The sequence below is a fragment of the Limanda limanda genome, chromosome 14 (genome assembly GCF_963576545.1).
Source record: "Limanda limanda chromosome 14, fLimLim1.1, whole genome shotgun sequence".
NCBI lineage: Eukaryota > Metazoa > Chordata > Actinopteri > Pleuronectiformes > Pleuronectidae > Limanda > Limanda limanda.
Window position 1 is genome coordinate 19,367,355 of NC_083649.1, and position 24,729 is coordinate 19,392,083.

The window sequence follows — 24,729 nt, forward strand, 5'->3', positions numbered from 1 at the left end:
AGCTCCCATAATGAGCATTGCTCCGGCATCAACACGGCTTTTCCTGACATAGCGAGGGACTGCTACTGCTGTTGTTGGTGGTATCCATGCGCATTCACTTTGACGGAACATTGTGGTGACATTTTTTTTCCCCTCAATGGCTTAGCAGAGCCGACAGCACCCGGCAGCCGACAGCGCTGAAATAACCTGACAGCTCCCATTTAGTAGCCTCAGCTTCCGTCAGGCCATGGCTTATTTTGTCTAACAGTCGTCCCTGCTTGAAAAACCCAGTGTAAATAAAAACACAAGGTAATTGCATCTAAATAAATATGTTAACTTAAGGAATTATTTAAAAGGGATGTCGTCGTCTCCCCCCCCCCCCCCCCCCCCCCCCCACCATGTATATCCCACTCACAGACATATGTCAATGACAGTGTTGGGTCCTGATTCAAACCATATACAGAAAGATGAACTTCATGACACTAAAGTGGCTGGCTGCAGTATAGTTTATGAACCCCACATCCTCCATATCAGTGGGTGGGACATGTACCAAAATAAAAAGTCAAATTACGCATTAAATCTTTCCAAAAGATGGTTTCTGTCAATTTAGGATGGTCTTTTCACCCAGATTTATTTCCAACTTTTAATTAGTTGTTTAACGAAAATCTAATTATTGAGATCTTAGACTCACTCCCCATTGGTCAACAGTTTTTCCCCATAAATTCACAGTATCATATTGACCCAAAACGTGTTTTACACTTCTCATAATGACACAAGAGATCTACCCTTTTCTCGTGTGCTACCTCAAGCTACAGTGTGCTCACGCTATGGTTCATAACGGATTTACTTTCCGTGCAGACAATCAGACCTCATAGCTTCAGCTGCAGCTGAGGCATGCGATGCAGTTCTTTCTCTCACGTGAGGACTTTCAGTCTTTTGTCTGTGTACCTGTCCCCTGGTATCATCTGTGCATGACCCCTGTCATGACTCCTGTTACCGTCATAGATTTAATTAATTCTGTGGGAAACACTGGTCAAGGAGGTTTATTGATGGGATTTTGCAGATCTATCCCCTGATTTCTACTGTGCCGTCTCTGGCTCCAAATGTGCTTGGGTATATCATTTTTTGGTTTCAGGATTGTGGCAGGAAGTGATAACCCAGCAGGCCATGTTTAAATACAGTCTGTGAAGCAAAAAGGCAGAGGTTACACCTGTGTCTAACCTCTACATGCATGGGCTCATTCACACAAAGAATCTTCCAGGGGCGTCCACACCACAGAAGACATCATCGGGGTTAAAACACAATCACACAGAGACATTCGCTCAGACAACTGCATTTTTGAGGGAGATTCTTCCAAGGTGAATTGATAAAGCTAGTGCGTGGATAAGCTGCAAGACATCCTCGGAATAACAAGTGCTCCAGCGCAGAGGCTCCTCTGGCTTTGATGTTTGGCTTCAAACCTGGCTTTATGCTGACAGCAGATGCTGAGTGAAGTATACACTACAGCTCCTTCTTCAGGTGACTGAGTTCAGAAGCACCCTGGGTTTTAAAACATGACCCACTTGCTCATTTGTTGCCTTTGATGAGATGGTGCCTTGATAAGTGGCTCTCACTCATTCACGAAACTGACTATTATTTCTTTCCTAGTAGAATAATCTGTTGCCTTGTTGGTACAAATATTGCACAGGCCTTTTGATCCTATTACTATGAATCTGGATTAAGACATTAAGACCAAGACATTTAAAATCTATTTTATGGCTCATCTTTCCTGGAAGAATTATTATTTAATGTATTTCATAATTTTGCAGGCAGCACCTCTCTTGTTAGCTTCATGAAATATTCACTACATAATTTCCAACCTTATCGCCACTGTTCCGTTGTCTTGTTGTTTTTGTTCTTATCGTGTTAATCGTGTTTTACAGTTACCATATCCATGACTTTTTCCATCTGGCTGACATTAATCCAAAATAGTTAGAAAGGTTCAAACCCAAAAACAAAACTAAAACAAAAATTAACCCTATTAGTTTGAATGTCATAATCTTAATTTTCTGTTCACAATCTCTCATCCACTCATCTTGCTCCGCTGACCTGACCGGACCCAGGCTTCCTGCAGATATCTTTCCCCCTCTGGGCTGTTTAATCTCACTGAGCTTTAGTTGACCTTGGTGATTAGCTTAGCTGGTCGGCAGATGGTGGGTGGAAAAGCTGGCGGCGCCACACTGTCCCCAACTTTACGGCTCAAGAGGGGGCCCATGGGTGAGGATTATGGCGCAGAGTCTGCGCTGGAAGTGCGCGAGCTGTGAATATACAGTACAATAGAGCCGACGGGTGGGTAGGCGTGTGTGTGAGAAAAGATGGAATTGTCAGCGGGACAAAGATGTTGGAGTATGACAGAGAAATGAAGGAGACTGTGCATAAAGAAGTCATAGGGGGCAGAGAACAGTGGAAGGGGGAGGTGGTAGTAGTTCCGGCTGGGGCGCTGGACTTTTCTTTCTGTGGGGAAAGGTGAGGGGGGGACTCCTCTCTCAGGCCTTCTCGGCTGCTGATGGACGGCTGACCCTTTGTCCCTCAGCATCATGTAGTGCACTTCAGGAACGTGGTGGCCATTCCCTCAGCCACCCTCAGCATATTTTAGTGACTGTGTTCCAAGTGTCACTGCTCTCTGTCCCACCCTCCGTCTCCTGTGCTATGAGGCGTCAGCCTTGGGGGCTTCTTTCCGTCCATTCTTCAGAGAAGGCTTGAGAGAAGGCGAATCAGACGTCTTGACCGTCTTTCGAGGAGGGCTCACCGGTTCAGCGGCGAGCTCATGTAGAGACGGCTCCTTATACATCGCAACTGTGAGACAAAGACAGACGCTGTAGGTTAGTAATCAAGGAGTTGATTAAAGGAGACGTATTATGCTTTTTCATTGTGTTATGGTTTTTTTGTGTGTTAGAGATTTAAGTTGAAGTTTAAAAGCCCAAAGTCTGCAGTAAAGTGAGATCCTCTACCCCTCAGAAAACTCTTCTCGATCAGTTATGCAGCTGACACTTCCTGCATATCATGATGCCACGTTGCATCACGTTGACCTACATTTGCATAATGCACACCTAGCGGCTACTTTTGCCCGCCGCATAACAATGCCAGGTAAAGCGAGAGCAGAGGTCAACATTTTCCACACGTGCAGGAGGGGGGTTGACCAGCTCCACAGAGTGGGCCATTAGCCAATCAAAGCAGACTGGGCTTTATTGGGAGGGGGGACATTAAACAGACAGGCACTAAAATTAAGCTCTTCAGATAAAGGCTGAAAAGAGGAGCTACAGAAATGAACTGTGTTGGGAAAGTGATGCATTTTCTGAACATTAAAACGTGTACACTTTTTAAAGTTAAATTAAAATGATGAGCCTGAAAATTAGTATAATCTGTCACCTTTAATAACAGAGAGAAACAGATTAAAATTGTGCTCAAGTGGCATAACGGACACTAACCCTCTATAACTTTAGGCAGGAAGTGTGCAGCTCCTTTGTTCTTCTTTACCCGGTTGCCTTTCATGACCTGGCCGTCACGATTGATACCGATATACCAGGAGCGGCCAGACTGGGTCTGGCGGTACAGCATGGAGGAGTATGTAACATAGTAGTTCTCAAACACGCTCTCCTTGAACTTACACTCTGGAGTGAAGTGCTCCTGGAAAGCAGAGGGGGGAGAGGTGCATTCGTATTACAAACAAACGAAGAATAATGTTCAAATGTCACAAGCAAACCTTTTTACAGGAAGTACATGGAAACAGGCAGTGAAATACATTAATGAGGTGACTTTTTTCCTGAGGGAAAGGATGGATATAATTATATCTGGACTTGTGTGTCTTTTAAAAGCATGAACATTCCTGGTCCTTGGGGAACAACAAGACAGAGCATACAATATGATGAACAACATAATTAACATCCCGCAAGGAAAAGAGAAGGGAAGATGAAAGCACTGAAATAATGACACCTATACACTAACATGCCAATAAATAAAATCCACACACATACAGTTCATTACATACTGTACATACATATGACTAATTCTGACATCAAACTGTTTACTGCTTCAGTGGCAAGTTCAGAAAATAGACCTGCCTATAATAAAGAAAAAAAGAAAGCCCTGAAGATGAACAATATAAGAATAATCTTTTGGGTGCAACATGCATGTGTGTAAGACTACATTTATCAGTATTGACTTAAAGATTCTCATATTTTGTTGTTTTGCTTAGGAAAACATTATGGTCTAATCTAAATCAGGGAACTCAACCATTGTGGTTAAAATAAGGTTATGGAACAATCATGGTCATGCTTAAAAAGTCGCCTTCATAAACATGTTGTTTTTTGGCACTAACTCAAACACCCGATCCCATCCTCATGATCAATGGGATGGAAAATTATAATATTCCAATATAAATATCTGAAATTGGTCTTCTGACCGTGAAACATTTTTTAAAAAATTCACATGATTTGACAATCTGAAAGATAGAAGAAATGGACAAGAAAAAAAAAGAATATGTTAAAAAGTACATTGAAAGTACAGATGATTTTATGAGTTGAGAATAGGACTGCAGTATCTAGTAGAATGTATTGGTTAATAAACAAGATCTTAATCAGGGTGTAAAAAGGTTTATCGGAAAAATGTCTGTTGATAGAAAATGATTAGGGGTTTTAACTAAATATCACTTGATTTCAAGGCATCACAAAAAAGGGCGAGAACTATGCACTGAAAGAAAGAGAATGATCCCTTTTAATATAGACTACGTTCACCTCCTGTCAATCGTCCACAACTGCCTAAATCAAAATAGACATTAGAAAATCTAATTATCCCAACCTGGATCAAATCCAACAGTTCAGCTAGTAGTTGTAATTGATAACGTTCTCACAGCACGACCCCTCCCTCTCTGTCCTCACCATAAGAACTACTGAACCCTGCATAATGTTAACGGCTGATATTAACCAATACCGACAGATATACATCTCTCTTAGTCTCCATCAGGGTCTCGGCAGGGTCCTTCCCCTGTCAGAGAGCAAAGCCAATCTGCCGGATTGATTAAGTGGGAGCAGCAGGGCAGAAATGGCTGAGTGGAGGATTTCTCCGAGACTCGGGATGACAGAACAGGGCCAAAGGATCAAAATTTGGCATAGACGAGCTTTAATAAAGTGCCAAAGGTAGATTGAGAAGGTGTAGGAGACCTCTAGTTTCACACTTATCGCAGATCATCACCTTTCTCCTTCGCAGGGAGGCGTCATCTTTAGCTGAAACGACAATTACTCCCTCCCACCCCCCCCCCCCTCTGCTCCGCCACAGTTTATGCCAGTGTAACTGCGTTCTTAGATCTCTAAAAACAAACACACAACAAGCCCCTACTTAATGCCACAAACTTTTTCTTTCATCGCCACCACATCACAGAGCTATTTTAAGATCCTCTGACTGGTTTGATATCTTCTGCTGTGCTAACACAAAGAGGATGGATCGATAGATGATCCGCTTCATTCATTATTAATCAGGGCAGAGAGCAAGAGGGGTGGGAAGTGTGGGAGACAGAAGGAGAAAGGTAGGAGAGACAGGAAAGGAGAGTGGGAGATCACTCGGAGAGGACAGAGAGGTTGCTGGGTAATAAGGAGATTAGTGAGGAGGAGAGAGGGAGAGTGATGCTTCTTTGCATCTCCCCCAGGGCCAAAACACTGCATGGCCACGACCAGGGCTTTAGTTGCCGGCACCCCATGATCTGACACTTGTGTCCCTCTGGGAAGAGAAACCATCAATCCAGTAAAATACCCGTCAGCTCAACCTCTGAAATGACACTAGCGATAACCCCTCTTCCAAGTCCTCCTATAATTACCCTTCATTATCAGTCCCCTGGAATTAGCCTAATGATAGAACGCATAACTTCTGTATTTCATCCAAGCAGTCTCTAAAGGTCTGGAGAGAACATTTAACAGAGGATAGACAATGAAATAAATGTCCTTATAATAAAGAGAGTTTTTGTAGTAACTAAACTCAATGGTCAATGGGCCTGCCCCTAACTTGATAGAAAAATGATTGTTTAACCAGCTTTTCCCAAAGAATCTATGGCAACAACTGTGACAGATACACAGACTAAAGAGTGAAAGCTAAGTTCTAGTGTGAGATATAGAACTGCAATGCATGCCACAACCGCAGAAACTATGAGGTCTGACTGTCTGCATGAGTAGCGGAAGAAATTAGAATATGGCAGACGGTCATAGTCTAGATGATTTAATAGGAAACACTGCTTTAAGAATCCCGTCTCTGGACCTGACCTTGAGGTAACCTCCAGACCTCCTGCAGAACCACAGGGACAACCCAGCGTGCTCTCACTGAGGACATCACCCCAGCCATCACATTTACCTTTGAAGTAGAATAATTGCTGGAGATGCGTTTGAGTGTCGCACATTTTTAAGAGTGATTTCACATCTCCACCTAAACGACAGCAGCTCAGACTTAAAATTAAATAAAAACCTCCTTCTCCATGACTTTTTGAAAGACCTGGGCAGCTTCCCCTTCCATTTGTCTCAAGCCAAAATTGAATTTTAAACGAAAGCATACGAGAAAGGTAATAAGTAGAGTCCGTGCCGAGAATCCTCAAGATGGGAAGAACCTTTTTATGATGTAGAGTGCGGTCCCAACTTCCCCCCCGCCCACACACACAGCGCCTCCCTCCCCTACCCTCGTGCCTGATTACATCTCTTCTACCTGCTTCAGGAAGCTCCTCCATGCCACCATATACTGGGATTGCACTCCTATAAGAACGGTGAGTTCTGATAACCCACACTCTAGCACTCACCGGGCAGAGTTTCTCCAAATCTGACTAATGTCTCTCACTGCATATAATTAGGATGTAAGAACAGGAATGATAGTTGTGACTAAAAGGATAGAGAATCCATGAATAAAATGTAATATCTTGTTTACTTTCATTTCATCATGAGTACACAAGCATGAAATCAGAAATAATGCCCCTGAAAATGAAACTCCCTTTCTGAAATTCACCAAAAATATTTTTAGCATTTCTGACATGCAGCTATTTGCAGTCCCCTGTTTGGCCACCAGAGGTCACAGTGCCATCTATTGACTGTCCCATCAACTCCTTGGGTAATCTGTGGGAAGATGTGAAATCTGCCCAGCTGCAGTAATCCCACCATATTCCCACTGCACTGCATTACTGCTGCAGCGAGCCGCCGAAATGTAAAGCCCATGCACAGCAATCCTCTGATGCACATGCACATAATCTGTGTGCATGAGTGTTTCCAGTGCAGGGCGACCATGTTGCTGATGTTGACGAGCCAGATGTAGATGCACAATGACACGCCACGTTACGTAAGTCGATAGGGCACAGACGTGCTTATTAAGAGGGCTTTGCGGGGGATGAGACTGGCAGTTAATACTGTCTAACACCACATGTGTATGGCATGTCTCTGATGCTTTATGATAGCCCAGGGAAGCATGATACTCGCATGACAAGAGCATGAGTGGATGATAATGTGCCGGGACTCTTGCCCCTGGTGAGTTGATTGACAGCTTGAAGGCTCCTGTCAATATAAAGCAGCTGACAGAGGAGTGGTAGCTGACGTCCCCTCTCTTCGACCCTCAGTGGCAGAGGTGACCGGCTGCACGCGGCGTCTGCTTTTAATTTTCTGGGACACCGAATAATAGTGATTGATTATGTGTCATCGTCAGCACCGCCATTATATCTGTGCACATCACAAGAGCTACACTCTAAAACATCCCCAATTTTTTTAAAGGAGAGAGCTGGTACGAGGTAGATGACAAGTCTGTGAGAATGAATAGGTTTTGCCCTTCCTTAGTGCTCCTTATTGGCTTCCCAGCAAAAAGTCTCCTTTTATTCTTCAACAATTCTGCACCTCATCTCTTTTTTTTGTCTTGCTTTGTCCATTCTCTCAGCCACTCTCCCTAATGTCCAGGTTTCCTGCTGTCCGTTGATAAAAGGGATGTTATCTGGCCACTGGTGTTGTCCTGCATCTCAATGCAGTCCTCAGTCTGCGATGACAATCCCTTTCATACCCTCTATTCTCGCACGCGCTCATGCACAAGTGTCACAGGGCTACACGTAAATTTTCCTATATACTCCAGAGTTGACAGCCGTGTGACAAACATGGTGAACCTATGTCCAATTGAAAAAAGGTCGTTCTAGATGTCACTGTGAATGTTGGAGTCTTTGCTCCCTGTATCCTGGAGGCCATGGTTTGCTTTTAAGTTCATAAGTTGTGATCAACAAGAGCTCGTTCACAAAGGCAGCGACAACAGATTCCCCAATTTGGTAATTTTGAACTTTCTATTCTAAACAGGCCGGTTTAGAACAGGCACTGTTATTGTTTAATTATTTATTATTTAAAATTACAGATCTGAAATAAATGAATTTTGGATTTTGGTGTTTGTCAATAACACTTAAATCCAATTATATTGAATTGAATTTCCAATAAGACACTGAATAGTAGTATTGCCGCACACATGACGAATTGGAACTATATACTGTTTAAGATGTCTTTATTTTGCTGTTGATCGACAAATCAATGAATCATCCAACCATTGCAGCTTGGCACTACAGAAGCACTCCACTTGCACTCTGCTCTCACAAATAATCTTTGAACATTCATTTGTGACAGGTGATCGGATCTGCTGGCGGCAACGTTTATCATTTTAACCAGTGAAAGTGACGGACATCACCGAGTGAGAAATGAGAAGCTGCTACCAGAATGTTTTCTACACTGCTCTATGCTAATAAGAAAGATCCATTAGTGTACTTGTATCTTTACAATCTGTTTGTCTGAGCACAGTCACTCACTGGTGCACCCAAATTATTTTTTTCTCAAGTCACACACTCTAATTTTCACTCTGGTATGCAGCGTAGTGCTCGCTCTGTTCAGGCAGCTGTGGTAATGGAGAGCAGCTCTTAGGGGAGCAAAGAAAAAATACAGTAGATAAAGAAAGGACTAGATTTGATCAGCTTTGAACGTTAATCATGGTCACAGACATTTAGAGTGTAAAATGATTGAAATAAGAAAAGCTCATGTCTAAACTTAAACTGGCACAAAAATGTGAAACTTGTCAATAGTCATGTCAGTCTCCTTCCACACACACACGCACACACACACTGTGTCTGTTTCTATGAGGAGTTTTCCAGAGCACATAGATTATAAAATGGGGGCAAGAATGAGCCAAACTCTATTTTTGTATCAGGATCAGCCATTTCCTGTTTTTACCTACAGGTAGTGAGGCTTGTGAGATTTATGTTTGAGACAAGGGAGCAGTGAACTTCCTCTGCTTGTTGCAGAGCCGTCCCAACAACCCCATCACTTGTGTGTGTGTTGTGTGTGTGTGGCAGGAGAGAGGGATTCAAGAGAAAACTGTCAGCTTTCTTTCTTTCTTTATTAGGATCCCCATTAGCACCAACATAACGTTGGCTGTTTTTCAGAAGGGTCCACAACACATAAACAAGCAGTAACCATGAAAGACTCAACAAACAAAAACAGCTCATCTCATTGAACTAACAGTGATGTGAATATTACAGTGTCTGAGATGTCTCACACAAGCGCACTAATGGAAAAATACAAATAGCAAAAACAGAAACAAACACAAAGGAAGTAAGTGACAACGGATGTTGACAATGAAATGAGCAAAGTCACGTTATGTGGTCAAGTTAGGGATGTTTGAGTCGAGCCAACATTTGTGAAGACCAGTCCAGCCGCCATTTAAAATGAGATGCTTGTACATTTGAGTAGTACAGGTGCTTCAAGCCCCTCAAAAAGATAAGCATCAAACTTGACCACAGAATGTAACCCTGCTCGTTTCATTGTCGTTTCTGTTGTTCACCTTCGTTGTGGTTGTCTGTTCGCCTTGCGTCTTTCGCAGTTGTCTTATCACAACCACCGCAACAGAAATTGTCACCTTTTAACGGTCAAGGTCAAACACAGAATTAGTTTGATCAATTTTAGTTCTCAAAGAATTTAAAATAAACCTGACTGTTTTTCATTCAAATAAATTAATAATAATTGCAATCACAAATCTGTGTCTCAATGACCTTCTATTTATCCATCCTGCTCTTTAACTCATTTAATCCCATGAAAAACCACAGAAAACATGCTTTCATGAGAAAGCAACATAATAACCGTCAGTAAGCAGAAGCAGAGGCAGTTTATACCAGAAGATGATAAAATGGCTGGAGGGAAGCAATGAGTCTCTCTGTCAGTCACCTCGGTTTCTCTGAGACTGACAGTGATGTGCTTATTTATCATAAGTGAAAACATTCCTAGTCGTTGACATGCACTCGCTTGGCTTGCTTTTAAATGTAACTGCGAATATGAACATGCCCTAACATTGCAGACATATGGATAAAGGACCATTTCACGCCATTTGCACTCCCTGGTACTCCAGCAAATTAGAACATCACACACACTATAGAGAATAAAACAAGGCCATAAAACCAAACATCCATAATATTGTACAAGAAGGCAGCTGTTATACAGGACCTATTACAAATCCTTCCTGTAAATGTGTGTGTGTGTGTGTCATGGAGAGGAAACTCTGTGAAAGAGGTCAGCATGGGATTCACTGCAGCTATTGACTGCTGCTGAGGAAATCCCTTTTCCTTGCTGTTCACAGAGGCGAGGCACCGGAGTCTAATGCATGCTAATCAAGGGCTCAGAAGATAATAGCAGATGGTGTTTTTTCCATAAATCAAGCTTTAACTCACACATGTACAGACAATGCTCGATCCTTTATATCTCATATGCCATATTGCCGATTTTGCATACAATTTTCCATACGCTCTGTTGAAAGCAGCACCCAAATATCCACAGAAGAGACTTATTTAAATCATTTATCTCACAGCGCTGACATTTATTCTTGCATGTGTGCAGTAAACTGTGCAATAGTGACATCCTCTTGGTATTTTATTTTCATTTATGCAAAACTGGGGAAAACCTTCAAATACACTTCATCCAACTTACAGGTACTCTGGCGTGGTATACAGATGCTGTTATTTATAGAACACATGTCTAACTTTATTACTCTATTGCTGTTATCTTTTACAGAACTGGAAAGATAACAGTAAGATAAGAATAGTAAAAGGTCCCTGTAATAACCACTTATTATTCACCATGTCACGTAGCCATGGTTTGGTGATTTGTTTCTGATAACATGTAAATGTGTAAATGTGATGTGGTCAGACTACATGGTTTGATACTGTGACACCTTGAAGTTTGGTTCTTGGTTTAAAAAGGAAAGTCTGTGAACCGAATTGAATCTTCTTCTAGGACCCTCAACTAAACCGCAAGTCTAACTCGGTGCCAGATGATTTTTACAATTTGATTTGTTTTTCGTTTCAATAAAGCAGACTAATACAGACATTCACGGGTGGTGTGGGTACCCCATCATGGCAAATCATTTCCATTTTAGCAACGTGTCTTCAAAGTTAAAGGACATCATTCCTTTTGTATTTATAATACTTTGTATTGGGCTGAATTGCAGAGCTTTTATTTTAAAAAGCTGTGAACTTCACTAAGATTGTGATAATTCCTTAAAAGACCTCTGAAATAGCGGATGTACAATGTATGAAAAACACCAGTTATGTAAATCAGTCAAACTTATGTGAAAGATACTTGTGAACAGTAATAAAGTATATTCAGTTCTATTTTATGAAAAACATTGTCTATAGATTCTTCATTGCAGATAAACCAGGAAGGACGAACACAACATTTTATAACTTCACTCTGCACCTTAGACTGTTTATTTAAAGCTCTGCAAACAACAAACACACAATCAAAAGTGACGGTATATTGTAGAACTGTTTGACGAGGAATCACTAATGACGAGTAATTATTCTGAAGTAGCTGCTGAGCAGGTTTAGAAAAACACCGAACTAGAAATTATAATACCGGCAACATAAGCATGCTAAAGAAATGTTAAAAAGCACTGTCCAAGGTGCTGATCCGACTTGTTCCCCTCAAACTGCTACATGCTCTGTCCATGGTGCTGATTAGACTGCACACTAGAACTACCATGTGTCCAGGAGCTAATGGTTATTGAAGAGAATTCTTGCTGCTAATAAAGCAGCCTATCTCCCCGTTTAAGTTGTAGATTTCATCTCATTTGCAACTTAACTGAATGAAGCCCTTATGGCTACTTACTAATACCCTTCTGACACTTTATTTGGCATAATTGAAATTATGCATAGGGCTAATGAAGTGCTTTGCAGAATTAAATATATGAGAAAAAAACAAGTTGTGATACTAACACTGTGCCATGGGTATTACACTTCAAAGAGGTTCTCCATCTCTCTTTTCAGCCTCCTGCTACTGCTTCATCTGTGTTTTCTACCTTTGTAATATTATCTAATCTAATCGACCGAAAAGTCACCTGAGACTAATATATGTTGATCTAATTAATCAATCGCAACAGTTGGTATCTGCAACTGATTGCCTCTCTATTTGCCTGCAACATCAGAGACACATAATCTAATGCATTAATTAATGAATAACTGCAGAACTAAAACCTGACCAGACACAGTCATTATGTCAACATGCTTTCTCTCATCTAGTCTTGTTTTGCCCCTAAAGGCACCTCGCAGCTTTATATTTAGCATATGCATCAAAGGTTAATGAAAGTAAAATAAGTTTACAGGGCTGTAAAAACTTTAAATATACAAACCTAAACCATCAAACACAAGATAAAAAACACCACAATGTGCATAACTGCCACTATTAAACTTGTCTTCAACAAATTAATTTATATTATTAATAGTTAATCCAGATTATGCTAAATCTCGATTGTTGGACAGAAGTAATAGTCCATGATATATTTTCTCCATATTTAAGAATAGTTAAGAGGAAAAGGTCCCCAACACATTCAGAAGACGATGAAAAAAAAATACATCTTCAGTTAATTTAAGCAACACTTATTTTTGCAGGACAACTATTTCCAATCATCTGTCCTGATCCCAAACAGTCAACACTTCCTGCAGTCAGAGACCTCAGAACAGCCCCAGACATATTCATCTTTAAAACCCCTGCTGTCTCTCTTCCTCCCTGCTTGTCTCTCCTATACTAACTGGAAAAGTCATGCAGGTAGTCTATTACGTTGTCTATCTTTTACACCTCATCTCTCTGTGTATCACCTTTCTCTTTTAAACTTTTCTCTCTCCCATTCATGTAAACCCGCATACAAAACCAAAATGCATGCACCTCTTTGCTTTGATAATAACTTCATCCATAGGTTTTGGCTGATGTTGCTCTCCCTGGAAATTATAAAAATATCTGATTGAAAATTAGCACATCTTTGCAGATTCACACTCGCTGGTTGTGGCAGGGCCGCCCACCTTCAATCACAGGGTGTTGTCCTTTCTAAATATATATAAATTTCATTATGTAGAAACATCCCAAACGCTTGAATATTGGTAAGCATTGGCCCTGCAATGTCCAAGACAATTTGACACCCTAGGTGGCATCTTGAGCCAAGTTTAACCAATAAATGTGGATCTATTTATAAATTTGTTAATACATTTTATATTAAAACCAACATTTTAATATATAATATAATATACGTAATAACAGTGTGCAGTTTTACTCTAACTATCTTTATTTTCCCTTTTTGGTTCTTAGGTTCAGATATATGTACACCACATACTGTATATACACATAATACAAACTGTAGGTTATTTTAAACAGGTTAAATACTGTTATAGCAGTATGACACTTAGTCAGTACACTCAATATCACCCATATAAATATGAGGAGCACTACTATACCGTTGAAATGAAGATGAGAAATGTAAACAGAAGGCTTCTGTCACAACCTGCATGCTTAGTTATGAGAGCAACCATATTCATGTTTTTGATCTGGTGTTACGATGGTTGATGAAATGACAATTAGCTTCTTGTATACACACACACATACCGAGGTGTAGAGGTATCCTTCACTATTCATGGCGAGGTACAGCCCTGTCTTTGCCCCCTGGATCGCCACGATCCGCAGTCCCACTGGAATCAAGTTGAACTGTGCTAAATTGGGGAATAAAGTAGGAAGGAGAGAGAGAGAGTACAGCAAAGAGAGAGAGAGCGGGACGGAGAGAGAAAATAGAAAGTCAAGAGAAGATTGTGAAATCAAACGGCAATACTGAAGCTGTAGCGGGTTGACCGGCTGCAGCATCCCTGCCGCCTGCTATAGCGCTCTTAAAGCCAAACGCTGTGACCTCTCAGAGTTTATGTTTGTGTAAACACAACACCATGTCACCTTCACTGTGCTTTACACTGCCTCTAAACCTGGGTAATAATGGAGATGCTCTGCCACACCAAATAGAGCCTAGAGCAAAGACAGTTAAAAGTGGGCCAGTGAAGGATAATGTAGGTTGTAGAATGGATACAAAAATGTAAATTCTTTTAAATACAGTTTGAAAAAGGGCTTATGTCTGAGTGTGGTCAAATCGGAAACACAACGAAATGATACCCGAAAAGAACACTATTTTCTGGTCTGAAAACCAAATTTAGACAGCTAAAGGTCACGGTGAACATTCATCTCAGCTACTCAGAAGCACTTTAAACTCAAAGTTGTAGATTCAGTTACAGTTTAGATGGATCTTAGGGAGGAGAACCAAGCATTTCTGAGGGTGAGCAAGGACACGTTAAATTAGCAGTTTTGACGTGATGTTCCTTCCCATTAAATGACAAAAATAACATTACAAATTGGAGCAAATTTGACAGATGAGCTGACAATACCCTAATTTCAGCTGCAGGGATATAGTACAGTGCGTCTGTTTAGCTCACTGAATAGAGGGCAGCACTTTGCCAAAGCTGGATTTTGTGCTCCCAGTGAGGGTATCAGCTGCCCCAAACTCAAGCAGAAAACTGAGTGTTCCCCTGCTTAGTTCCTCTAACTGCTGCTATAGAGACTAGACTGTGAATAATTTGATTAAAAATGTCAGAAAACGACCACTAGCAAAGACATGGAGCCTACAGACAGAAACACTCACAAAATGAGCTGCTTTCATCCCTTGTGCTGTCCATGGTGCCGTCAGGCTGCATCTGCAGGTAGTATCCGTGTTGGCTGTATAGCCGGGTAACAATGCCTTTCAGCTGCGGCTCTGCAGGGGAGCACAGGAGAACAACATTGTACTTGACAGGTTTTTGCGGTGAGATGTCAAGAGCAGAAATTATGTTCACAGAACCTGGAAAAGTAAAGGGTTAGTCAAACATCTCTGAGTTTAAAGCATAGACTGTAAATTAAGATGGAGGACACGTCTCCAACTCCTCTCATTGTCCAAAAATGAAGGCAAAATATACTGAATAAGGGTGGTTTGTGCTTTTGACTTAATTTGGAGCCAGAGTCTTTGCAGTGGAACCGATACACATGCTCAACAAGTCAGTGGATCATGATGTTTTTATAGCATCAAATGACCAACTGAAGCCAAACTTACTGGAAAAATTTGAATTTGAACATTTATCAGTGTGATAAAAAACTACCTTAACCTACATAAACCATCTTGAGCAAAAGTTATTTGACGGGTACTTTGACTTTTTGGTTTGGTCCATGTCCCGTGTGCTAACATGGAGGGCAGGGTTTATGACCTGTACTTCAGGCAACCACCAGCGTGCAGATGAGGTTTGTTGAAGAGGTTTGAAGTTCGATAATGTTTTATGTGTATAAATGTAGGTTTATGTGTAACTATTGGATAGATTGTAGTGTAGTGTAAACATACACTACATGTTGTCATTGTGAGCGTGTTAACAAGCTAATGCTAGCATTTAGCAAAGATCAGTGCAATGCTTAAGTCCAGCTAGCATGGCTGTGTTAAAGGGATAGTTTACCCAGAAATGACACCACACAAGCAGTATAGAGGCAGGTTATGTTTTTTTTCTGTTGTTTTGTTGCTTCTGAAGATAGGTCACTAATGACTTCAATTGTATTCGATTCGGCTGCAACACTGTTTACCCCTGAGACTCCATAAGTGTTTTGTGAGATCCAACACTTCACCTACCCCTCCATCGGCATAGGGATGAGTAGATAATAAGTAAATCTTCATTTCTGGGTGAGCTTTCCTTTTAAACAGGTCTAGATACATTACATATAAGGCTTTTTAACTCACACTCTTCTGCTCTTTTATTCCAACCATATAGACAACAAAAGCAGATATGACCTTGCACACTTTAAAGTCACGAGAAAAGCCTATTGGGCATAGGTCTAATGGCGCAAAGGAGAATGATGCCTGGCAAAACAGGTAATGATTGATTCCTTGACATCAATACCATAATAGAGGAACACTTATCCATTCTTATACACACTTAACGATTCTGCAGAAAAAAACTGAATACATCCATATATGTTGTGTATTTGATGTTAGAATGAGAGAATGGCAAGCGGAGAGAAAAGATAAAGATATTTAGCACTAAAATGAGGGTTCAGGCTTTCATTATTCAATAGCAATTTCCTAGTTAATAAGTGAATTGCCCATTGTTGGGCTAATTCATATAACACTGGGCCTATATAGCGTACAGTGAATCTGAAATGCTGTTGCAGTCAGCAATTCAGCAAAGTGGTGAATAAAGAGCATGTATAACTTAAGCAAACACATCTGTCCACAGTCGTGTTACCAGTATTTTCAGTGAGCGATGGGGCCATCACAGGGTGAAGTCAAGTGAAAGAGCAACTCTGTCTCCCGCTAAATAAAATATATATAATCAAGGGGCCTCTGTGGTGGTGGAAGAGAGGGGAGGGAAGGTGAAGAGAACGGTTGAATGTTTCATGAGTGGAGTCCCTGCAGCCTACTTTGCGTTCATTTAAGAAACAGACAGAATCCTCGCATGCAGAAGCTCTCAGGCATCACCAGTGCCCCACTTAGTTCGGTCAGGCCCAGCGAAGTGACCAGTCTCCTTCAATGCAGCATTAATGAGAGCCATGAGACGTGGACGGAGGAGCGATTTATAAAGCGGGCCTCCCGGAGGAGCGCTGGGCCATCGGGGAGTTCCCCCTCCACTCAACTCCACCCTTGCCCTCGCGCACGCCCTCCAGGGAGGGACTGAGGGCACTGCGCAATCTACCTGTCGTCTCCGGACTAGCACGGGGAGCAGGAGAGTGGCAGAGGATGCAGGAACAAGATCTGTAGGACAATTTCCCACAGGAAGTGTGCCAGGGTTGAAACATCAGTGGAAGTGTGACCTACTCCCATTGTTCCATGCATATACATCTGCAGCACTCACCCACCCTCTCTCTTTCAAAGCTGCTTGTCAAAACATTTCAGTATCTTGTGCTCTTGCAACTTCTTCCTCCTCTTCTTTTCTCCCCTTTTCCATTTCATATCCTTTGAGTTATGCACGCTTTCATCCCACCTAATAACATCATACATCATCCAATCAGAGCGGGAAAGCCGTTCATTACTTGTCCCCACAGATGCGAAAGAAAGGGATGAGAGAGGGAGAGGGAAAGAAAGGGGGAATGGTTGAGCAGAGGCACAGCGAGAAAACAGTGAATGAGATGACACTGTCATTTCATTAAGAGCGACGGTTGTACGTGCTCGGGAAACAAAAAACACATTCGGGCAGAAACTCAATAGACAGCTTTTGCAATATGGCTGCAATCAAAACCCCCTTGCTCTGTGTCAGGGACACTAAAACTAATGTTTCACTTAGCGGATCCGGCTCCGACTTCAAGCGGCTCATCCCACCATCCCACCGCACGATAAATTCTGGTCCCAAATAATGAAAGTGTGCTCCGAGCAAAACCCAGAACAGTCGAGTTTTATTGCAACTGCATCAGAGATAACAAGACTTTTCTTCTTTGGACTCTCGGCACCTTATTATCATACAAATATTCACATTTGAACTAATAAGGCACAAATTCATATTTTTTAAGTTTAACACTCTAGAAGTCTGTGTATATTATTCTGCTACTTTGGACAACACTGGTTTTACCTTGAACATTGGTTGATTGTCACAGTTGTTTTTTTTTTAAAAACCAAAGTGTCACATTTTCTTGATTGGAATCTTCTAAATGTAAAGTTTTATGCTTATGAACTAGGGCTGCACCAATCGATTATTTTTTCAGAGATTAATCTAGCGATAATGTTTCTGATTAATCTAATCCATTAATTGTTATTCCGGAACAAAAAAACGCCCAGTGTGAACAGCTAATCAGCCTATGACAGTCCCATAACAAAATATCTCCAAAATAAAATCAGTGCAAGAGTTTGTCCCAATTAAGTAAAAGGAATATATCAATCTACATTTAGCTGGCCAGCAACTAAATAAATGCAAACCAAAGTCAAATCCAAGTAACTTTCTCGAGGAATATCAAAACACTGTGTAAATTCAATAATACTACATTTAATAAATAAATAAAGTGCTTTATTTTAGATCAAAACATCTATTTATTTTGGTTTGAGTTTCCCCTTTGCCTTTTTTTAAATATAAAACATCATTACACATATAAGCAATCTCGAAATATTAACAACTAAACAGCTTTAACTTTCCTCTTTGTTCCCACTTCCTCTTAATCCAGTGAGAGAAGTAAACCTACTACCGTAAATGCAAGAAAAGATGGGGGCAAAAACAGAAAAAGTCTGGCAAAGTCTAATAACAGGTCTGAGTCCGTATAGACTGCCGTCCGACGATTGGGGATCTATGTTAGATGATCGTGGGCGTTTTTTCTGCTTCAGCTTGCTCTTCAGGTGAGTCCTTGCTTTGACTGTGAGCAGCCAACTTCCATATGACACGATTTACATAATCTGAGACGTCGATGCGTCGCCTCAGCCCTATCATGTATTCAAGATTTTTTTTTTTAAGACTGTTGGCTTGACAAAACAAGACGTTTGAAGATGTGACCTTGGGCTTCTGGTTTTGGGGGAAGGTCAAATTCCGTTGACAGCATATCGCACTAACATCAGTCACAATGGAGAGACATGGACATCTAGTCATAATCAAACAAATTGCTTAACTTGGAGATTTGCCAGTTATGTTTGGCATATCGGGAACATGAGGGGACTTTTTCCACATCTTGCAAGAGCATATTCATTTGGAAGCCTGTTAGGTGGTCATATTCTTTGTCGTCCCACAAACATAAACTCGGAGAGGTCAGATCATTTGGGTTGGAGAAAGCTATCGCATGTGGCAGTGACATTGCAGCCATTCAGCTCGCTACATCTTCAGCATTGCAGTTTGATTTCATAATCTGCTCTGACTCTATTTTTTCTCTCGCTCTGTCTTTGCCATACCTTATCTTTCTCCTTCCTACTTTATTCCTCACTCATTTCACAGGCTACATATTGACATAATCATAATTTTTCACACAATTATTATTAGCAACAATTTGATCAGCAGCTGCATTTGCCTGTACAAATAATAATACATGTAGGTTTGACTCTCCTGAGATACATGATGACATCATCTGCTGTATGACTGATTTAATAAGACATTATTCTTGATTTTAGTTCTGGCAGCTTTGAAGAATTGTGATCTTATGGAAGAAAGACGTGTAAAACTAAAATATTTAAATTCCTAAAGATATTTTATGCCTTTCTGTCCGTATTTGCGTCGGCCATAAACTCGTGAGGCTCCTCTTCTTGCCTCTAATAGTTCAGTGCTGCATCAAGGCTTTTAACAACATGCAAATTAACAAAACTGTGCATAATCATAACACTGACTCAACTCGGTGTCATCAAATAGCAGAGATGCACTACATCCCCATGTGTATTGTGCCAACTGCTCCCCTCTCAATGTTATGACAGCACGTGTCTGCATAATGCAGTCGCACACACAAACACACACACGCTAACAGACACTCACCAGACACCATTTTTCTCTGCCTTTGTCGTTAATGTTGCGGTATGGAGGTATTGGGATATATACATCAGGGCTCCAACAGTACATGTTACATTGTCACCTGTGTAACATATAGCTTTCATCATCTTCATTCCTTCATCATCAAATACAGAGTGAAATGTAGTACACATCACACCAAGGTCAGATTTGCCTTTTGAAGGATTTGGAGAATACATCTCTCCTACAAACAAGACCCACCACTGAAGATTTGTGCAAACCTGGATATTCTTTGCCCTTTAAAAATGTAAAAGGCACATTCATTTTCCTTTGCTTAGGAGGTTTTCACCCTTTAACTTTTTTGTTGTTGGTGTCTTGTAAGCTAAATTAAGGAAAAACTACAAAACGGATTACCGAAAAACTTAGATGAAGGATGTGGTAGGGGTCGGGGAATAACTCATTAAATCTTTCTGCGGCTCTGGATCAGGAGGCAGATTTTTTTGGCTGTTGGGCCTTGGCGTAGGTATGCACTCTGCTGAGCCATGTTGCGGTTTACATCCACATCTGTCTAGACTAACAAGACATATGTAAATGTGATAAAGGAATTTAAGAAAAGGTATTGTGGATGGTTTCATACTAAGCAAAGGAGGGATTGAGTGATGGCTAAAACCATGTTTTGTAAGGTCACAGTGACCTTGGAAAAATGTAAGAAATTCCATCCAGGCTTTATTGAGGTTACAGGTTTATTATGCAGACGGATGGAAAGATGTACAAATTGAGTTATTAAAGCACTGAATACCTCTTTGATAAAGATGGGGAACTTGCAAGAGATACATTTTTAAAAAGAACGACAAAACCCTGACTTTTAGAAGTCTATCTTCTAATTACAGAAATCTGTCTGTCTATCTGTCTGGTGGAAAGCATAACTTGAGAACTGTTCATCTGAGAGTGCTGATCTCTGTCATGGCAACAACATTCATTGAGTCAATTATTCTTTGGCTATTTGGCTCTTTACTTTATATAAGTTTTACTTTGAAGAGTTGTGAACCTTGATTCGAAGATTGTGTCGATTGCTTAACAGGGCTCTGAAATAGCCGACATGCCATGTATGAAAAATGACACCTGTTAAATAAATCATTCAGACGTGCATATAAGAAACACACATGGGCAGTGATGAAGCAAATTTAGTATTTTATGTAAAATATTGTCCATAAAACAGTTGCAAGACATTTTATCGATAATAGGTCACTTTTACAATTTCATTTAGAAATCTCCAACCAACATAACCACAGGCCAATCAAAAAGCCAACTCCAAACAGACAGGTTTAGAATGTACATTAGTATGAACACATTAGTAATTCTAAACTACACAAGTAACACCAACAACACTTAACAAAATTTCATGCATAAAAGTGCTGCAGTGCCAGTGGCCCCTTTTAAACTTATCTGCTTGTGTCCGTGCCTCATAAGAGTGTGCATGCATTACAAAGCATGCCAACTTCCCCCCCCTGTCCTTCATAAGCCCTGGAGAAGTACACTGACAGACACTGACACACTGTGACAGCAGTCTACCTCTGGTTGGATTAGCAAAGCACACAGAGTTGGTCACGAGCAGAGAGCGCATGTAGCCTCGACTGCTCCACAGGGGTAAACAGAAAAAGAAAAACTCTCCAGACTCAAAGGTCATGTTTGCTGATTTGGTTATGTTAAAGCGTGCTTGTATTCAAACAGTATATCGCAGGGGGCCAAAGGCAATCATAGGCTTAAATAATGTATAAATGCATTGTTTGCATGTGGAGCATAAATTCACCGGTTGAAAGTACCTGAGTACTTCTACTTAAGTTGTGTACTACGATGTAGTATTAACATTTAATTTGTTCTTCTAATGCACAACACCAGAGGGAAATATTGTACTGCATTCATCTGACAGCTGTAGTTACTTTTCAGATTATAGTTTCGCAAAAAAACAAAAATATAATAAGCTTAGAAAATTACATGCTTTGATACAGATTAAATCAGCGGCTCAATCTTTTTTTAGCCTGTGACCCATTACACAAAAAAGCATGTGTGTCTAGCTGAGGCCTATTATCACATTTCAGATGTCTGAGATCTTAGCAGTTCCACTTAAACGACTGTTAAAGGCACACAAAAGTAAAACTCTCTGATACTTTACAAGATCAGAGAAGATCCAAGGTATAAAATAAATGCATGTAGAAGAACTTCATTTTTTCTTCATTTTTTTTTATCAACTCATGAGCCCCCAGATCTATTTAGTAGTCTTTGAAGTGACTCCGTTGGGAGCCAGTGGCCTAAAGTTTCAACTTCTACACAAAGAAGTAACTGACTGGGGTAAATCTAACACTTACGACAGTGAAATGCTATTCACATTTACATCTTTGCCACAGTCTTAACAATAATTATGTCACATAATGATTTATATCAGTCATAGAGAACGATTCTCTATTGAACAAATACTTCAGATACTTTTAGACTTATTTGAAAATACCTTCCACACAGTGTGAATCATACCTATTACTGATATGTCTGTAAGGTGCTTTCTCTATTGCTGTAGAGAACATGATATACCCTCATGTAGTGCATGTGGTAAAAATGACTTTGTTCATTAGTGCATCGTTTGACAACATTATTTTACCATTTTACATGCACTCACAGATACAGCCAAAGATTTTGAAATCTGCTATTTTAAAGATGTTAGTAAAAAATCTCAGTGTAAGGGACTCAGTTTAATGCCTCTTGCAAAGTGGGTGAGATGCTGTATCATCAAGAAAAACGTTTGTTTTGCTAAATCTGTGGTCAGATCGTATGACTGTGTATAAACATGATTCTTACCATTTGTATTCTATCATCTCTCTGGGGAGGTGCATCCCAAGCTCAGCATAGCCTGTACATTATCTCTCAGCCTGAGCACGACTAAATCTGCCTTGGCAGAACTTTCCAATAAATATGCCAGAAACACAACCTGCAGCCTCGACTGTCCTGAGTATTTCCCGTGGAGAGGAGGCGTGTGACTACATTCATCACTCTGGGGACACATGTGGGCTTGAGTGACAGAAAACATTCCCTGATCCAGGTCAGTGGAGTGTGGTTCAAAGGGAGCTCGCTGTCTGTGTATGTACATCCGCACACAGGTGTTGTCAGCACAGCCAACAACATGTCGACTCATCAGCAGGCCATTTCATTCCAACTGACCTCTCCACACCAAGAACAAAGCAGGTGTGTAGATATAGAGGGCTTTAAGGCTTTAAGGCTTTAATAGATGGTGTATGTGTTGTGAGCTGTTAGTTACATTTTCTTCTCATCTGATGCTGAAAATTGCCAGTTGCTCAAAGATGCATAAAGTAAAATTCAAAACCAAGCCGTTATTCGATGAACCAATACAAGGGGGTGTTTCTTTTTGTTCTGTAAGTGTTATACATTTTGCAAAAGCATCAGACAGAGTCACAGGAGCATTTTGTTTATTAAATTGGGTTTGTCTCTAATCCCAGCCGTAGCCGCAGCTCGGTCTTCACAGGGATGCCCCTCATCAATTTTCATTTGGTGCTGATAATCATTTCAAAATACCATGGGGGAGTCCGCATCCTAGACCTACAGTAAAACCATTCACACAGCAATTATGTATGTGTCTGTATAAATGAGGTCAGTGCACATAAGAACCCAAGGTAATCACTTCATGCATCACGGCTGCTATCAAGGACATTTAAACCCTTAGCTGCGTTGTAATTGCTCTGGAAAAATAAGCGTTGGTTGAGGTTTATCGCTTATCAGCGTAGTGTATAGCTATAGGTGTTGGTTATCATTACACTAATGTATTTATCTGGCCTGATTTGAGCTCAGTATGTCGCTTGCTGATCTCCCTCCTGCCGCGCTGCTCTTGATAAGGGTGGAGGTAATTACTGGGGGCCTGCATGACTGAGCAGCCAAGGGCATTTCTTCTCCGGATCCGACCAAACCAAACAACAGGGGTTTTCCTCAGCTTATATTTTCAGGACTCCCTGACTCCCCCCGTTTTCTCCCATCATGCTCGCTTTCACTTTCAGTCGCTCTCTATGTCTCCCCTCTCGCTCTTTGTGTATGCATGCATGCATGCGCCTAGATGCATGTGCACTGCATGCATGCATGCATGCAAGAAAGTGGGATTCTGTCTCTTGTGTGGTGTGACTCTGCTTCTAATAAAAGGAGAACATGGTTCCTTTTTTTCTCCTTTCCTAAACTGGGCCATGTGCTCCACAGTGCTGCTAGTAATTATCAATCTTGTGGGAAGATAGAGGGCGAGAGGAGAGGAGTGAGGAGGAAAGAAAGTCATAAACGCTGGTTAACAGCATGTAGGCAAGACTGAATGTTTCACATTTTTCCAGTAATAAAGGAGGAAAGGATGGGGAGAGCAAAAGAAAAGGGCAACGTTAGAACGAGAGAAGGACACAAAGATATAGAGTGTGACAAGCATGAGAGGGAGGGAGAGGAGATAGGGGAAGACAGCTTGAAAAAGGATGATGTAGAGGAGGACGAAGAGGGATCGCGGGACAGGGGGCGAGGTTAAAAAAGGAATGAGAGGGAATGAGGTGCATCATGTCACCTGCAACTCCAACAACGGCCTCTTAATTTACATCCAAGGCTCCATAAATCATTTCTCGTGACAATGGCAGCGGTTCACCTAAGTGAAAGCGATTTAGTGCCGCTTATTAAAGGCACTGACAGGAGCATGTCAAACACGGGCAGAAGCAAATAGGACTCGCACTGCCTCCCTGGCACACCTTCAGTATTCACATATGTGAATCATTAACATGTGACAGGAACATATCAGTGGCAGTTAACAACATGCCAAGCACAGGGGGATTGAGAGTGATGTGGTGTGGCCTCGGAGCCTCATCAATAACATAGTGTACTATACAGAGGCACAGGATCATGACCACTGTGCCGAACAGCTCCCCAACACACCTCAACTATCC

At 41.1% G+C, this 24,729-nt stretch overlaps 1 protein-coding gene across 3 annotated transcripts in view; it reads right to left on the reverse strand.

Annotated features, from left to right (window-relative positions):
- Positions 1-2,665: 2,665 nt before the first annotated feature.
- The window catches only part of fgf11b (fibroblast growth factor 11b), a 31,621-nt gene continuing 9,557 nt past the window's right edge, over positions 2,666-24,729 (reverse strand). Inside the window, exons 1-5 of one of the 3 annotated variants that reach the window (XM_061086004.1) lie at positions 21,789-21,827; positions 14,986-15,109; positions 13,914-14,017; positions 3,447-3,645; positions 2,666-2,814 (exon numbers count right to left, since the gene is read on the reverse strand). In XM_061086004.1, the coding sequence (XP_060941987.1) occupies positions 2,666-2,814; positions 3,447-3,645; positions 13,914-14,017; positions 14,986-15,109; positions 21,789-21,827 (615 nt within the window). Of the gene's footprint in view, positions 2,815-3,446; positions 3,646-13,913; positions 14,018-14,985; positions 15,110-17,264; positions 17,281-21,788; positions 21,828-24,729 lie in introns of those variants that run through there. The other 2 variants (XM_061086005.1, XM_061086003.1) reach the window with 2 other exon arrangements.